At 49.6% G+C, this 16,740-nt stretch overlaps 1 protein-coding gene across 3 annotated transcripts; it reads left to right on the top strand.

Annotated features, from left to right (window-relative positions):
- The first annotated feature begins 4,584 nt into the window (after positions 1 to 4,584).
- Positions 4,585 to 16,689, top strand: STRA8 (stimulated by retinoic acid 8). 3 transcript variants are annotated; one of them, XM_087821384.1, is made up of 9 exons: positions 4,585 to 4,776; positions 5,997 to 6,072; positions 6,651 to 6,735; positions 8,024 to 8,251; positions 9,055 to 9,340; positions 11,665 to 11,738; positions 13,564 to 13,675; positions 16,035 to 16,044; positions 16,520 to 16,689. In XM_087821384.1, exons 1-9 carry the CDS (start codon positions 4,585 to 4,587, stop codon positions 16,585 to 16,587), a joined length of 1,131 nt encoding a protein of 376 aa, XP_087677510.1. In that variant the 3' UTR covers positions 16,588 to 16,689. The 3 variants fall into 3 exon arrangements, with proteins under 3 accessions (XP_087677510.1, XP_087677509.1, XP_016077823.2); XM_087821383.1 differs by lacking the exon at positions 16,035 to 16,044 and having other exon boundaries at positions 16,513 to 16,689; XM_016222337.2 differs by lacking the exons at positions 8,024 to 8,251; positions 16,035 to 16,044 and having other exon boundaries at positions 8,989 to 9,340; positions 16,513 to 16,689.
- The last annotated feature ends 51 nt before the right edge of the window (positions 16,690 to 16,740 follow it).

Below are 16,740 nucleotides of genomic sequence, written 5' to 3'. Positions count from 1 at the left end.
CTTAATACATGTGCTACCAAATCGAATGTTCCACCAAAATCTGAAGTTGAATGTCAGGAGTGCTGCCCACATGCCAGGTACCCTATCTGCATGCTGTAGGTTGGGCTCATTTATGGTCCTCAAAGGCATGAGGTGGACCCCGGATTGGAATCCAAATGCATGCACCCCCAAGCGCATGCTGCTTGGGCTAGACCATGTGACCTCTACTTAACCACTGCCCTGGGGAGTAGTAGTTTGGCCCAGGTCAGAGAGCATCGAGGGGGCACCTGGCCTGACTGCTGCTCCTAGTGTAAAACCAATGTAGTGATATAGTAACCATCATGACATATTTAGGGGTGCAGGGCTTCAAGCTAAAGACACCTACACACAAGAGTATTTTCTATAGTGGGGGGAAAATGAATTTTTTTCCTAAACTGGAAGAATACCTGCTTCCTACTGTGCCAAAGGATGACAGGAGCTTTTAAAGGTCTCTTCCCTGCAACCCCTTACTCTCCATTCTCTTTTCTTCTTCCCATATTTAAAACAGCATTCCCCTGTCCCTGCTTTTATGCGCCTTTCAGCTTCCATGACATCCACGTTTTCATCTTTTCCCCTGAGACCAAGCCTGTGCCCTGGACCCTTTAATTTAAGGTGTCTTCCCTAAGCCTCAGGATAACCCTGCAAGGTAGTGGCATAGCCCCGTTTGAGGGATGCTGAAACCGGGCTCAATGGCAGGTGAGTGGAACCAGTTGGGGACATCCATTCAGTTCTCTGCACGCACATACAGGCCATGTGGAGACCCTGGGGTGGCACAGGTATCTCCTCCCTGTCCCGTTCGGCCATCGCTTTAAAAGGATCTACCACCTGGCAAGGTTAGAAGGTCAGCCCAGGGCTGCTCCTCTCACCTCACCTTCTTGCGCCCTGCGGACCCCAAGTTACATTGTTTCTTTCACTGCCCCCACTCTCATTGGCCCGCCACAGCGCATCCCCATTGGCTGTGGGTGCCGGGGACACGCTGTGATTGGCCAGTGCCCAGGGCCGAGGTGCTAGGTCTGCTTTTTAGTCTCGGCAGAAGCCGTGGTTCCCGCTCTGGCTGGCGCAAGGCCCGTGGTCACTGCAATCGCTGTCACTGCTTTCAGGGCGTCACACAGCCTCCTGCATGTCCAGGGAGTGGGGACGTCGTGTGCACGGGTGCCCATCCCTCTGAGTGTGAGTATTGGCAAAACGCTGAGGTCATCATACCCGCTTACCTCCAGAAAGGTGCACTTTGCCTTTTGTGTGCTTGTTTCCACGCGAATTGAGTCAAGTCGGTGCACCTACCTAAATAGGTGAAATTTAGGTCTGGGGCCAGACTTGAATAGAAACGTTCGTATATGCCATTGTGACGACCTATACATATTTTTGAGAATGACTGGATTTTTTTATGTTTTTACATGATCTGAGAGGTGTGCCTAGGGTTTGAATGGATCGCACTCGAATGCTTAAAAATTTCTCTGAACCTTATATGTTTTTTAAAATTTTGTCTAGAGAGTTAAAAAAAAAAAAAGCTCTAAGCGGGTACTAAGTGGTGTTTTAATAGGAAAAGTATTTGGTAAAGAAAGTATGCTTTGGTTAACTGATGAAAAGTAATAAAAATATGGTATGTAGTAGGTATTTACTACATCTGTACTGAGTTCCCTTGATTCTCACGCCTTTTAGATGCCCAAGCCTGCTTGGTTTTTTGAGTCAGAATAGGATATGCAGGTTCTTGTCCCTGTCTAATCCCTCCCTACCCCTCTTATGTGGCAAGTGGCCAGCATCATTTCAAAAAGACTTTTCATGAGACTATAAATGCTTAGGATCCAGAGAGGTCTTTGGGGTGAGGGTGGAACTGTTATTCCCTGTCCCCCAAGGTTTTCTCTTGATCTTCGGTTTCTTGTAGCTCTTTAAACCCAGCACCTCTGCTCATCCCCAGGCTGGGAGATGTGGTCTTAGCTGTCCAGGCAACAGAACTCGTTGTGGTTTTAGTGTGGGAGAAACATCTGGGCTAGGGAGTGTTGGCATTAATCATATATGCTCACCCTGGGAGGGACACCTTATGTGCTGGATAGATGGATCCTGACCAAGCACCTTACTGATTTGTTGGCAAAACAAGATCAAGTTAGAAACCAGTGTGGACTGGGGCTGGGAAACTTCTCGGAGGAATTGGGACTTCAACTAGGAATTGAAGGGCAAGTTGACTTGAGATAGGTAGAAACTGGAGTGGGGGCATCCTAGGTGGAAGGAAAGGCAGTGAGCCACAGAATAGAGGTTGGTGGGCTTGAAAGCAGATGTTTCTTCTGTTGGTAGTGAGAGGAAGGGGGAAAGGGAGATTCTGAGTTTTCAGTGCTATTACAGTGCAGATTTCCAGGCCCTGGGGATGGAGTCTCAGACTATAATCTCTAACTGCTCTAATTCCTTATACTGCTGGGAGCAGTGTCCTTAACACGCTTTGCATCTGTATAGTACTTTTGTGGGAAATGGTTTGTTTGTATTTTCTCCTGTTTTTAAGTAAAAGATGACGTCTTGATTTCATTTTTAGAGTTAGTTCCCCCAGTCCTAGCAAAAGAGCCAGCCTTTTAATAAGGCAGAAGTGGGCCCTGCCCTCCCCTCCCCCTTCTAGACTGACTTCTGTGGCACTTGTCCTGGGAAATCCATCCCTTCACACATATCACAGGCACTGAAGGGACAGATCCAACTGTATTCCTGCAACAAAAAGCTCTGTCTAAAAAATCTCAACTTAAGCTCTGGTCAGGCCCACAGTTATCTTTATCAATAAAGATATCTTGAAAAGAATGTTCCTGGAGGAATTCATAGCAAATCCTTCCTAACGGAGAGCAAGAGGCAGCATTTAGGAGCAGGGTATTTAAAATTGCGCAAGGTCCAGTCACGCTCAGCACCTCCTTGTCTTGATTTTCAGCTTAAAGCAGAGCGGAAGGATCTTCTCGCATCTTGCATGTGGTGCGCCCCACCCCCCACGTCGGCATCTCCCCGCTCCAGACCGGGGCAGGCGGGGTGAGGTAGAGGTCACAGCTCCCAGTTGCTGGGCAGGATGCTCTAGCGCCACCTTCCCCCCTAGCTGCCTCCAGGGGTAGCAACTAACGGGGCCGTCTGCCCCCTATGGGAGAGGCAGAGGGCTGCACCCTTGTCCCGTGACTGAAACTGACCACACAGCCATCTGGATATTTCAGGAGAGTCTTTGGGTAGAAGCCTGGGAGGAAACCCAAATTATCAGCATTGGCAGTGGGGGAGTTCCAGAAGTTCCACAGCCCAACGGCCTTTGATAATAGAATTTCTAGACTTAGAGAATTTGAGATCCTGGGAGGGCCCTGGTATTTTTACCTCCATTCATTGACTTAAATTCCCTGGTGTCCAGGCACATCCATTTTTCTTAAATTTAAATAACTAAAGAGAAGCTATGTCCTTAGGTTGAGAAGGTTCTCATTTTGCCCTAAGCAGTTCAAAACCTCCACTGTTTCACTTTGCTTCCTATGAAAGACTTGCTGGCATCTGGACATTGGAGACTATAAAGGTGTGGCCTCCAGTATAACCCAGCCTCTGGCCAGATGGGCTTCTGCAGATCCTTGCTATGCTGATGGTGTGACTCCTGGTAATAAATGTTACAGGACTTTACAGGGATTGGTGGAGGCAACTACAGTGGCCCACTTGCCATCTTCCTGCCATGGTTCATGGGAAGCAAACCGATGGAAAGTACCACATTGTTGGTGGGAGATTTGCCTTCTGGCCTAAAAGGTGTTTTCAAGTCCCACGCTGCATGATTGGGTTCCCAACCTCTGGCCGATTTCCCTCCTGGAACTTAGTGGCAAAGCTTCTTCCAAATCCTTCCCCAATATTCCCTATACAGAAGAGATTCTGTTCCCAGCTGCTGCCAGCTGTGGTCCTTTGGGAGAGGTGTTGCCACCCACGTGGACGCTCAACCATGAAAGTCTCCAAATGACCTGGGGGGCATGTTGCCCACCAGATGCCTGGGCCTACCCCAGTAGCTTCAGATCCAGTGTTTTCGTGGCAGGGCTTGGGCATGTATATTTTCAACAGTCTCCCCAAGTGACTGACATACATCAAAACTGGCCGAGGTCGTGCATTGTCCCTGTGCAGCAGGACTGAGCTCAGGGGAGAATGGGCCCAGTGAAGACCTCCCATTCTAGTTCACACTAAACCCCAGCACTGAGCACCTGCTGAAGCCCAGGGGTGATGAAGACATGGCCTCTGTGTTCAAAGAGCTGGCAGAGCAGTGGTGGGGTGAGCACCTGATGGGGAGGGGTCCATGCCTCAGGTAAGAGACCCTGGTCCCTGTCTCTTATTAAAACTGCAATGTTCTGGAAACTTCCAGGTATAAAGCAGCAGTGCCCTTCACCTGTAAGTCGAATATGAGCGGGCTTGTGTTTTTAGGAGCTAAACTTAACAAATTTTATGTCAATTGCTGTTTATTACGTACTATTACTGATTCTATTCACTGGTTTGGGATCCTTTACTTTCTTCCTGTTTCAATCTGCCTTCCTTTTTCTTTAATATTGTATCTTTATTATCTAGGGCCCCCAAAAGCATAATATTACATTGTAGCTTTTAATGGCGACCTCTGGAGAAGGCAGCAACCCCGGTGGCAGAGCGATGCCCCGGCCCCTGGAGCAGGTACAGGAGCTCGCGCCCCGGGTAGCCCGCAGACGCCTGTCCCAGGCCCGCCACCGAGCCACCCTGACGAAACTCTTCAGTAACCTCAGGAAAGTCGTTTACCAGCAGTCTGATTTCACAGCCTCAAAGGTATGAGGACCTGAGTGTGGGGAGGAAAAGTTCTACCCGTGGAGGGACTGCGGAGTGAGGTGGAGACTGGCCTGGAGATGCCACTACCCCCATTCCTACCTCTGAGGGCTGCGGCCTGCCTGGGTGGGTCAGGGATCAGCTGTGTTATGTCTGCTGCTGGCTCCATGTGCTCCATGCGGTCCATGCCCTCCTCCAAGAGGCCTCTCAGTTCCTGCAGGTGGAATCAGTTCCTCTTCTTGTGAGGCTCCACAGCCCTTTGCTTCTACCCCCTTTTTTAGAACTTACTGAATTCTAGTTTGTGCTACAAGTAGTTGTTTCCATGCTTGTGTTCCTTGTTAGAATGTCAGCACCCTGAAAGCAGGGGCTTTCTTACATGCCCTGCGTCCCCAGGCCCAGCACAGAGCTGTGTCCCCTTAGACATATATGCCTGATGAATGAATGTCACTCCAGAGAGGTATCAGTGGTTAGTATAATAAGCAGTATTTAGCAGTTCTTGTTTTTTAATAATCTTGCAGTTATCATTTTTACTTTAGTAATATTACAGGGAGGAAGGGAGGGAGGGGAGGGGAGGGGAGGGGAGGGGAGGGGAGGGGAGGGGAGGGGAGGGGAGGGGAGGGGAGGGGAGGGGAGGGGAGGGGAGGGGAGGGGAGGGGAGGGGAGGGGAGGGGAGGGGAGGAATGCTTGGGATTCTAGTCTTGCAGAACATGAAATTCAGAGTTCAAGGTGACAGAGCACTTACGTATTTAGATCAACTGGGGTGTATGCATTTAGTTAATTAAAATATTGTTAGGATAGCATATTTAATATTAACCAGCCAGTTGTACATTGTGGCAAGTGAGCAGAAGAAGTTAGTTGGGAGCCTTGTGCAAGCCTGAGGCTGATATTCATTCAGACGGCCTGTAAGTCACCATTTATTCCACCTTTAAGTAATGTACATTGTCCTTTGCCTTTTTTGCAGTCCTAGTAGTTTGCTGAATGCAGCTTAATTGTTTCCAAATACTTTGGTATTTCGGTGAGAACCATTCCCAGAATACAAATTAAACTTCATGCCTTCTCTGCATCAGAACAAACTTCCCACCCTTTTTATTGACAACATGAAGGACTGAAACCTTGCATGTGAGGGGGCATCACCTCAGATCCAGGAAGGTGCTCCTGTGTCCACAAAACCAGTCTGTGCAGTGGGAGGCCGGCCTCTCAGCATTGTCTGTCTCTGTCCTCAGTGGCAGGTTTTGAACAGGGCGAAGAGTCACATTCAGGAACAGGAACAAATCTTGGATAACCTGCTGAAGGTGAAAGGTAATGGGTCCTACCTGCCACCGCCACCACCCTCCCAGGGAAAGGAAGGCTGATTGGTTTTTCTATTGAAAATAGAGACATTGGGTTAAGAGAAGTGAGCGAATATTTACCGAGTGGCTGCCGTGTGCCAGGCACTGTGCTTTGGGCCAGGGGCAAGATGAGATTCACAGCCTGACCTCAGAGGTCATCGGCCTGTGCAAGCATGATGAGATCCTACTGGATGCTGCTGAAGGTACTTGATGTCGTCTTGAGAGGCTGGAGAAGACATGGGCCAGTGTTTGTCACAACCTGGCTCCCTTCCTCGGCACTTGGTTTGGGGGAGATGGCTGCTGGGAACGTGAGTTTAATGAGCTGGTGGAAGCTGAACTCTGAAAGGGATACTTTGGATGTGTTAAGTGAGAAGGGCTTCCAAGAAGCCCTTCCCCCTCACATCTGGAAGGAGGGGTGCAACTAGGCTCTTGACTCCCTAACACTGAACCCTGGGTGGGCTCATGCTCCCCCTGGACCAGAAAGACAGGACAGACTCGACAAAGGCCAGACTTTCCCTTTTGTGACCCTTGCCTTCAACTCCCCAACAGAATCCTTCAAACTGGAAGATGGAAATGCAAACAGCTTAGAGGAGGTGAAGGAAAACTACGCCAGCATGTTCTGCAGAAACCACAGGTAAGACCCACAGCACCGGGGGACCTGGGACCTGCTGGTGTCTTATTGTTCGGCTCCCCTGCAAATCTCGTGGAGACGCTTACAGCTCAGGAGGAGGACACCTGAGAAGAAGAGAGGCAGGGCCCTGCTCCAGGAGGGTCAGCTGGCCTGCTCCATTCTTTTAAGCATGTCTTTTGAAGAGCAGAACTTTGATGAAGTCCAACTGACTCATTTTTTATTTTATAGCTTAAAATTTTGGTTTACACCTAAGTACTTCATGTTTTTGGGTGCTATTATAAGTAGTACTTTTTAAAATTTCAATTCCCAATTGCTCATAGCTAGTATATAGAAACTATTGATTTGTGTTTACCAGCCTTGTATTCTGTAACCTTGCTAAACACCCTTAATCATGGTCTCGTGTTGGTAGGTTCTTTGGGGTCTTCTACGTATACGATCACTGTCTGCAACTAAAGACAGTTTCACTTCTCTCTTTTTAATGTGTATACCGTTTATTTCTTTTTTCCCCCTTCCTAGTCTGGCTAGAATTTCCAGTGTGATTTTGAGTAGCAGTGATAAGAGTAAATATTCTCGTCTCGTCCTTGATATTATGGATGAAACAGTCTTTTACCTTTAAGTATGATGTTAGCCATAGCTTTTCGGTAGACGGCCTTTCGAGTTGACAAAATTCCCTTCTATTCCTAGTTTGCTGAAAGTTTTTTTTTGTTTTTAATATATCTTTATTGATTTCAGAGAGAGGAAAGGAGAGGGGCAGAGAGAGAGATAGAAACATCAATGATGAGCGAGTGATTGATCAGCCGCCTCCTGCACGCCCCCGACTGGGGATTGAGCCCGCACCCCGGGCATATGCCCTGACCGGGAATCAAACCCCTGATCTCCAGGATCCTAGGTCGATGACGCTCAACCGCTGAGCCACGCCTGGCCGGGCTGCTGAGAGTTTCAATCACGAATGGATGTTGAATTTTGCCAAGCGCTTTTTCTGCATCTATCGAGAGCATAAAAGTCATAATATTTAAAAATCAAACATCAGTAAGATTTTTAGCCTGTCGCTGCAGTGAATTACACTGATGGATTTTCCATGTTTGAAACAGCTGTCTTGCATTCATAGGATGAAGCCCGCTTGGGCACGATATAGTAACACGCACACGGACATATATGTGTGTTATAATATATCACACATACACATATATAAAAATATATATATAACCCGCTAAGATTGTGTCAGGAGTTTCGGTGCCCGTGTCCACGGTGGAATGAGTCTGTGGTTCTCTTGCTTCTGTTTTCTCCGCAGCTGGTTCCCAAATGAGGTTCACCCAAAAGACTCTGCCAGCTCGTGCCCCTTCGAGAAGGATGCTGAGGAGGAAGGCGAGGAGGAGGAAGAGGAGGAAGAGGAAGAAGAGGAAGATCAGGAAGAAGAGGAGGAGGAGGAGGAGGAGGAGGAGGAGGAGGAGGAGGGGGAGGCCTCGGAGCTCCTGCAGTCCCTGGACACTCTGTCACCCGACCTCATGGAATTTGAACGGTGTGAACAGCCGAGAGAGGCCGCTCCACGCCGGCCGGAGCTCCAGGGGGGCAGAGCACAGAGGCTCCAGCTGGGGCGCGGGGGGGGGGCCCACACCCTCAGGTGGGACCCCGAGTCTCGGTAGGGCCTGGGGATGGGCCTGGCAGAAAAGCTCAAGGACTGGTTGTGAAGCTGCAGTTGCATAGCGCATACACACTTACGTAAACTGGGTGTTTATTTGGGCTGCCTTTGGGGGGGTGTCGATGGGGATTATAAGGGCTAAAGGCGGCCCCCCCCCACACACAACCCACAACATCTGTTTTGGGCAGCATGATAGTCAGAACGATGAGAATGGCTGGCTCAGCCTCCCGCTGCCACTCGTTGCCCTCCATGGACTGAGACCCTTGGCAGCCACGTTGGCTTCTGGGACATTGGCTCAATAGATGGAGGCTCAGTCCCCCACTGAGCCTGACTCTCAGGCCTCAAATTAAAGCGGGTGTCACATCACATCTGCACATCCATGGGCTCTAAATTTTAAGCGGTTTTCCTGTGGGGTGAGAGCTGAGCCAGCCTCCGCCTCTCATCTTCCTTCCCGGGGGGCACCGGGAGGACATGAGGAAGGGCCCTGAAGCAGAAACCTGGCATTCATGGCCCCTGAGATGGCTTCTGCTCTCCAAGGGTCAGGGGCATGCAGGGACTCGTAATGCTAAGCCCCTGGTACAGCACAGAGAGGCGACCACACACTGAATCCCGAGGAGACGGCCGGGACAGGGCCCTTGGTCTCGAGCGTCAGGTCTGCCAGATGGTGTTGTTTTCTGTTCCAGATACCTCAACTTCTACAAGCAGACAATGGACCTTCTGACCAGGAACAAGATTGTCTCCTCACAGGAGGCGACGCTCCCCGTCGTCTCCGCGGCCATCTCCCACCTGTGGCAGACCCTCTCCGAGGAGAAGGCCAGTCTCCTGCAGGCCTTGGCGCAGAAGCACAGCGGCCTCTCGGGCCTCGAGGGGGCCACCCAGCAGCCAGCCTGTGTCGAGGACAGCATGAAGGACAGTGGAGTCGACAGCCAAGGGGCCAGCTTCTCGCTTGAGTCCACCCCCCCGGAGGAGGTGAGCGACCCCTGTGGGGTGGGGTAGAGGGGTGTCACCCTAGGCAGGGAGATGCCAGGGATCTGCTCGGGGTCACTTAGCAACTGTGAGGTGCTGTTTGGATTCTGGCGCACGTGGTCAGTTTCTGATTTTCCTGACATCATCTCCACAACCACAGAACAGCATTTCTAATTCTCCGGGTAGTTTCCTGGCCTTTCCATGGGGATTATAGAGGAGAAGCCTTAGAAGGTTGCATCAGCTGGGATTCTTTTATCTGCAAGTTACTGGCTCATTAAACCCTGCAGGAGTGGACTACTCACACCCGGAGAGGTTCCAAGGCAGGGAAGGGTCTGGTTGGTGTCTCAGCGATGTTCTTCTCTTCTCTGCTCTGCTTCATCTAAGGCTGGTTTCTCACCTTTTCTGTCCTCACTTTCCCTGACCCATGGGACTGTGGGTGGCAGCTGGTAGCAGTCGAGCTGTCACGCCTCCGCCTCTATAGAAAATTAAAGAGAGAAAGATGTCCTGTGGCTCTTTCTCAAGGATCAAGGAAGAACTTTTCCAGAAATTCCCACCAAACCTCTCCTCCTCTCTCATTGGTAAGACTTGGCTAGATTGGCAGATCACTGGGCCAATGACCTGCATAATCAAGATAGGACTACATTTGGACCAGTCAGGCCCAGTCCTTGAGAGGACGTCAGTTCCTACCCCAAAGAGCATTGCTGCTACTGAGTGAAGTTGGCTTTGCCCAACTCAGGGCTGGGTGACAAGGTGAGCAGGACAAAGAGAAGTTATGTCCAAGGTAGGGACAGAACCACAGTTACTGTGGCTTCTAAATTAGTGGCAATGAAACCTCTGTAGCTTCTGGTCCATCTTGAGAGGTTCTGCTGTGGAACATTTGTGTTCAGGGCTAGGCCCTGTACTCAAAGGGCCGTGGAGCCTGGCTGTGCCCCTCCCACACTGGCTTGTGAGGGGTTTGCCTGGTGAGGACAGTGTGTGGCCTGCAACTTCAGTGGGCAGATTGGTGGAGGGCAGGAATTTAGGTGTTCTTACCCCAGGCCTCTGGGGGAGGAACACCCAGACCATGGGCTTCTAGGCTGATGGACACTGGAGCTTGGTGGCCCCTTTCCAGATCCTGTTTGGGATGACCAAAGGGACATTTAAAAAAAGGACACCAGAAAATGTCTAGAAAACCAGGAGGGGGCCATCCACATGGCCAGAGTCCCAAGGGGTTCAAGTTCAAGGGAAGCACATTGTCAGGGAACAGGAAGGACAGACACAGTTCAGAGCCAGAGAACTTAGCCTTCTGTCCTGGGAGCTGCCTGTGTGAGCAGTGCCGATAAAACACAGCCAGCCAGTGAAACTTTTAATGTGGGAAGGTTCCATGCAATAGTTCATCTAAACTTCAGATTTAACGAAGCATCCCGTATATTCTTTGCTAAATCTGGCCATCTTATGTGTATATCAGGTCCCTGTGGAATATTTAATATTCTTCAGCAAATTAAGGCAAAGCAGGACCAAAAACTGTCTAAATAGCATGATGCCAAAACGGGATATGTGATGTAATACACCCAGGGAAAGGATGGAGGGAAATCAATTAGTATGTCAACAATGGACCTCTCCAGGGGGGATTCTCAGTGATTTTTATTTTTTCTATCTGTTTCTATTTTCCAAAGTTTCCATGATAAACAAGTATTTCTTTTATAAAGCAGATAATATTCAATAACAGCTCACGTGTTTCAGCCATTATTATGTGCTGGTGCCTCACACACCTCATCTTATTTAATCCTTGCAACAATCCTATGAGTAGGCACTGTTGTGATTCCCATTTATAGAGGAGGACTTGAGAGATTAAGTCACTTGTCCAAGGTCACACAGCTGACTGAGTGGCAGGGCTGGGATAGGTTCTCCTGCAGCCTAACTCCAGAGCCCCCTTGACCTCTATGTTCAGCTGCCCTGGCATGAAACTGACTGACTGTCAACCCTGGGCTCAAACAGGCTCTCCACCTGGGGAGGGGTAGAGGGGCCCTTCTTCAGACAAACTGAGGCTCAGCTCTGGCTGTTGCATCTCACTCCTAAGCTCTGTCTTCTTTAGAAAGAGGAAACCACAGTCCCCAGCACTTCCCCCTGGGGTTGGCAGTTGGTTCTGGGCAGGCAAGAGCTTAATATTCACCCCCTGGGGAGGTCACCAAGCAGAGACCTTGGGATTGGTCCCAGCTTTAACAAGCCCGCCCCTCAGGGGTGAGGGGTAAAGAGAGACAGCCTTCCTGCTCATCTCTCACCACGGCCCAGGGCAAAAGGCAAACTGCAGTTATGTCTGACACACAAAGCTCTGTGCTTTCTTTCAGCTCCTTTTTGAAGATGCCTTCGATGTGGCATGTTTCCTGGACAAAAGTGAGGCTCCAAGTATATCCAGCCCCAGGTGAGGACGGGGTGTGAGATGCTGTGTGTGTGTGTGTAGGTGTAGGTGTGTGTACATGTGTGCATGTACATGTGTGTGCATATGTGTACACGCACATGTGTAGGTGTAGATGTGTATATACATGCACGCACATGTGAGCGTGCATGTATGCATGTGCACACGTGTGTACATGCATGTGTGGGTTCATGCATATGTGTGTACGTGTGTACATGTGTGTGTATGTGTACCCGTGCTGGGATATTTAGGAGCCTCTCCCCTGCAGCCCCTCAGAGAGGTGCATAATTCAGTGGAAATTCTTGGAGACCCACTTTTACCTGTGACTCAAAGTGGCTGGTCCTAGGATTGTGCCATTGCCCTGGGGATGGTATTGTCTGGGGTTCTTCCAAGCAGAACATTCTTCTATCCTGGCCCAGGGTTGAGACACAACAGGTTATCAACTCCAGGCTGTTCACGTTGCACTGTTTTCCTAGGGTGGGGTGAGGTGGCTTTGGGCAGGTTATAGCAATCGGTCTGGTCTGGGAGGTGGGCAGGGAGTCTGGGGTATGGAGAGCCTGGGCCAACATGGAAACAGGCCCGTACTCAGAGCTTAGGAGACTCTCTGAGCTGTACAAGGGGGAAGCTGCTTGTCACTTGGTGTCAGTGGATATGAGAGGAGGGGAGGGTGGGACCGCTGACCCCATGGATCTGGGGAGATTTGAAAACAAACAGCAGCTTGACTAAGCCTGATCCATCGGGGCCTTTTTTCAGAGAGAGCTAGTGTAGGACTGAAATTCCTTTGCTACTTTGAAAAGCTGTGGTTTTATAGCCTGAGGTGCAGGCCTTTCAGACACCTGTGCTGTGTCGTGTCTAAAAGACACCTGAACATTTAATTTTTCTGCCTTGGGAGTAAGGGTGACATTCATGTCCTCGTGATTCCAATGCATATCTCCATTCCCCCCTGAGGCCATACAACCGCTGTCCCTGGTAACTCAGCCACAAATCAGAACTTGTCCTTCCCCTCACCTGCTCCACCCTGGCCTAGACAGCCCTGTCCAAAACCTGCCCAGCGTGGTTTTTATGGGACGACTCCAGCTCTTCTCGGCCCTGTGTGGACTTGAACTTGGCTGGAACTGGCAGCAGGTAGACATTCCGAATTCTGAGCTGGGCTCAGGCTGTGAAGACGACTTTGCCAAGAAGTTACCGAAGTATGAAGTGTACTTGGCAGCAATATTTGTAATTTCTTACCCTGCTGGTGGAACAAAAAAACAACCTGTTAAAAAAATCTTTTTTCTACATTCCCTAGAAAAGGCGGGGCCTGCTGGGGGATGTTTTGAGGTCAAAATGCCAGCTGTCCTGGGCTTCTTTGCTCTGTGGTCCCTGGTTGTTGTCTTCCCAGGAAGGCAGTGGGAAAGGAGTCTGCAAAACAGAGGTCTTTTCTCTGCATTCATGTCCCCTGTGAGCCTACTGGGTGGAGGCGTCTGAAGAGACTGAACTCAAGTATGAGGTGTGCCCACTGGTGGACCAGAGCCACAGGGCATCACTGTGAGGTTGACTGTCAGGGACAGAGGACATCTGACCGCCCTGTTCCAGAGGCCATAGCTCAGGGCACTAAATTAGGACACAGGAGCCAGTGCCCCTTTCGTCTCACTTTCCCAGTGGGTTTCAGACGTGACATGGAGCTGAGGCAACACTAACTTTCCAAGAAGGGCTCCTGGCTCTCCGAGGATTCAGCGGGTGTTTAAAAGTGCTTGGTTCGAGCCATAATCCAAGTTTTTTAGGGGGTACAAGCAGAGGTCAAAGAGCAGAATTCTAAACCTTTGCCATTTCTCTTCCTCTCTGTCGTCAGTTCCATGTTTGCCAGCTGCAACCCCGAGAACCCAGAAGAGAAGTTTCAGCTCTATACGCAGATCGTTGACTTCTTTAAAGGCCTTTGCTGTGTTAACACTCAGGTGAAACAGGTAGGACTGAGCACAGTGTGAGACCTCTGTACTCCCTGCTCAGGGTCCAGAAAGGGCCCTTGAGGGGAACCCTAGCTGGACCTCACCCGGATCACACCACAAGGCCACTGGTGGGGACATTCTTTCATTTTCTCTGGCCTGCTCCATGGATGCTCAACTTCAGTCTAATGTAGTCTGTGGCATGGGAGACATTTGGGGAAGCTTGGGGAAGAGAGAGGGATGCTCTCAGGGCAGACCTTGAAGTAGCGACTAGGGCCCAGGGCCCGGCTCTTCACAGGCATCCCGAAATATCCTGTGACCCCTTCACACCTTGCCAAGAGGCTGAGCTGTTCCCCCATCTCCTGAGACCCTGGGGTAATATTTACTGTCAGCTTTGGGAGGCTGTGCAGCTTATGATGACATAAGTAGCAAAGGTCTTGGTTAGGAGGTACATTTCGAAACTTCATAACCATAGCTTTTCTCTACTAGTTTGGCAAGAATACAATTGTTTATTTTAAAAGGTAAGCGGTAGTAATGAGAATGTTCATCTAAAAATAATCAGGACAGCTTCCAATAGGCTAAGCAAAACCCTGGCCCTTTCTTCCTGAGTATTCATGGGGACCCAGTAATGGGACAATCTTTGCTTTCCCTGCTTCCTTTCTGCACACAGGGCAGAAAGGAAAAAACAAGCAGAGGTTGGAGTATCCACAGAAAGCAGAGGACGAACTTGAATCACCTTGAGAGCTTCTTAGAAATGCAGGTTCCTGGTGCCCCAAGATTCTCACTCAGTGTTTCAAGATACGGGTCCACAGGGATCTGTATTTTAAACAAGTTGTCCCAGAGGTTCTGGTGCAGGAGGCCTGGGGCTTTCATAGCTGCTGGTGTAAAGAGGGAAATTCCATTCTCTCCCCATCCATCTCCCCGTCAGCTTTGTGGAGGTGACCGAATGACCCTTAATTGGCTGTAACAAATTAGCACTAACTTAATGGTGTACAACTCGCTCGTAGTTCTGGAGGCGAGAAGGCCAAATGAAGGTGGTGGCAGGCCGTGCTGTCTCTGGAAGCTGTAGGGAAGAGCCTGTCTTGCCTTTTCCTAGCTTCTGGTGGCCCCGCAGCCCTCAGCACTTCTTGGCTGGCAGCTCATCACTTAAGTTGCAGCCCCTGTCTTCACAAGGCTGTCTTCTGTGTCTCTCTATCCCTCTCATCTTCTTATAAGAACGTGTCATTTGGATTGAGGGCCACCCCAAATCCAGGATGAGTTCGTCTCAAGATCTTTAACTAATTATATCTGCAAAGACCCTATTTCCAAATAAGGTTCCAGGTGGACATGAATTGGGGGGACACTGTTCAACACACTGCAGCACCCCAATTCCTGCAGTCACTCTTCACAGCCTGTTGCTTTTGCAAATCTGCAGCTTAACATGCCTCAGACTCCATTTTCAGGGACTTAAGGAACTAGAACATTTTAACACTATTCAAGCACTTTGTGTGACAGACTTGAGTGTGTGATTCCTCCAGGATGCTTGGCCTCCTGGAGCCCCCTACATTCTGACTCCCTCCTTCCTCAACCTTTACAGTTGTCTTCACCCCAAACAAGGGGCCCCGGGTGATCATCCTTTCACCACCAGATCCCCCTCGGATACGCAGGCTCCCCGTACGCCTCCCCACATCAGTAGAGCACAGTCTCCAGAGCTGGAAAGACTTCATCTGCAGACTTATTCCCCAATCTGTCACCCTTGGGACCAGGTCCCACATTCATGAAATGGTTGACTGGAATGCTTCTCAAGGCCCAAGGGGATCATCCCCAAACCAGCAGGACTAACAAACTTCAGGGGTCATTTCCTGCTGGGCTGGGGAAAGACAGGAAGTGCAAAAGCCCCTAAACATACTTTTAGGGGGAGAAGCAATGGGGACTCAGAGAGGTTGGCTGGGGTCATCATAAAGGGAATGAGAAACCCTTGCTAAACTAACATAGTGCTGCTTCTTGAAAAAAATGATCTCTTAATAGCTAACCCATGTTCAAAATTGAAGTTACCAAAAGATATACAAAGAAAACAGTCTCTTTCCTACTAGCACCCCTTGGTTACCACCCATTCTTTCCCCCAAAGGCAACTACCATCCCCAGTTTCTTGAACAGCCATCCAATATTTATGAATTCTTTCAAACACAAATGGTAGTCTACTGTGCACATTGCTTTGTATCTGGTGCTTTTAAAAAAAACATGTTTATTGATTTTTTAGAGAGGGAGGAAGGGAGAGGGAGAAAGAGAAACATCGATGTGAAAGTGGAACATCAAACATTGATCAGCTGCCTCCTACACTACCCCCACCGGGGATCGAGCCCGCAACCCAAGCATGTGTCCTGACTGGGCATCAAACCAGCAACCTTCTGGTACATGGGACAACACCCAGCCATCTGAGCCACACCAGCCAGGGCATATCTTGCCCTTTTTAATTAGTAGAGACTGATTGCATTCCTTTTTCTGAAACAGCTGCCTGGTGTTCCATTGGTAGATGTTTCACGGTGTAATTCACTGTCCTCTATTGACAGACATTTGAATAAAGCTTTAAGACTTACCCTGTCTCTCTTCTGGGATCCTGGAAATCCCCAGGATAGGAAAGAAGTCAGTTCTGAGGTATCCAGGAAGGGCCTTTTTGGCGACCATAGAGCTAAATGGAAATGGACCGTTCCCCCCAACTGTCCTTACTCTCTGGCCACAAGCTGGAGGTGAAGATGCAGCCGAAAAGATGTGGGCTAGAGACTGAGGGAGTGGGGCACGCCTGAGCTGGTGCGGTCTCCCCATCTGCCCGGGCCAGGAATCCTTAAATAAATATCAATTCTCTTCCACGTGTGTTGCAGGAAGCAGACCTCCCCATGGACGATGAGATGATGATGTTGCAGTGCATGGAGACCTTTGACGATGAAGATTTGTAATGCAGAAGGGCTGGGAGGGGAGGCAATGAAACAGTTTCCAAGTTTGAATGCCGGCAGCGAAGGCTGCACGTGCCTCAGCCTTCTGGGATATTTTGGATGGACTGTCCCAGAAGCATTTTGATGGTTTTAGTTTCTGATTATTATAAATTATTA

This window comes from Miniopterus natalensis, chromosome 10 (assembly GCF_054644295.1).
Source record: "Miniopterus natalensis isolate mMinNat1 chromosome 10, mMinNat1.hap1, whole genome shotgun sequence".
NCBI classification, from domain to species: domain Eukaryota; kingdom Metazoa; phylum Chordata; class Mammalia; order Chiroptera; family Miniopteridae; genus Miniopterus; species Miniopterus natalensis.
The sequence above is the reverse complement of the archived record's forward strand: the minus strand, read 5'-3'. Positions and strand labels throughout refer to the sequence as shown.

Bases quoted from the DNA above. Each gene is read 5' to 3' on its own strand.
- STRA8 (XM_087821384.1), top strand. From the start codon at position 4,585: ATGGCGACCTCTGGAGAAGGCAGCAACCCCGGTGGCAGAGCGATGCCC. The intron at 6,073-6,650 runs GTAATGGGTCCT...ACTCCCCAACAG, and splicing joins TAACCTGCTGAAGGTGAAAG to AATCCTTCAAACTGGAAGAT. The intron at 11,739-13,563 runs GTGAGGACGGGG...CTCTGTCGTCAG, and splicing joins CCAAGTATATCCAGCCCCAG to TTCCATGTTTGCCAGCTGCA.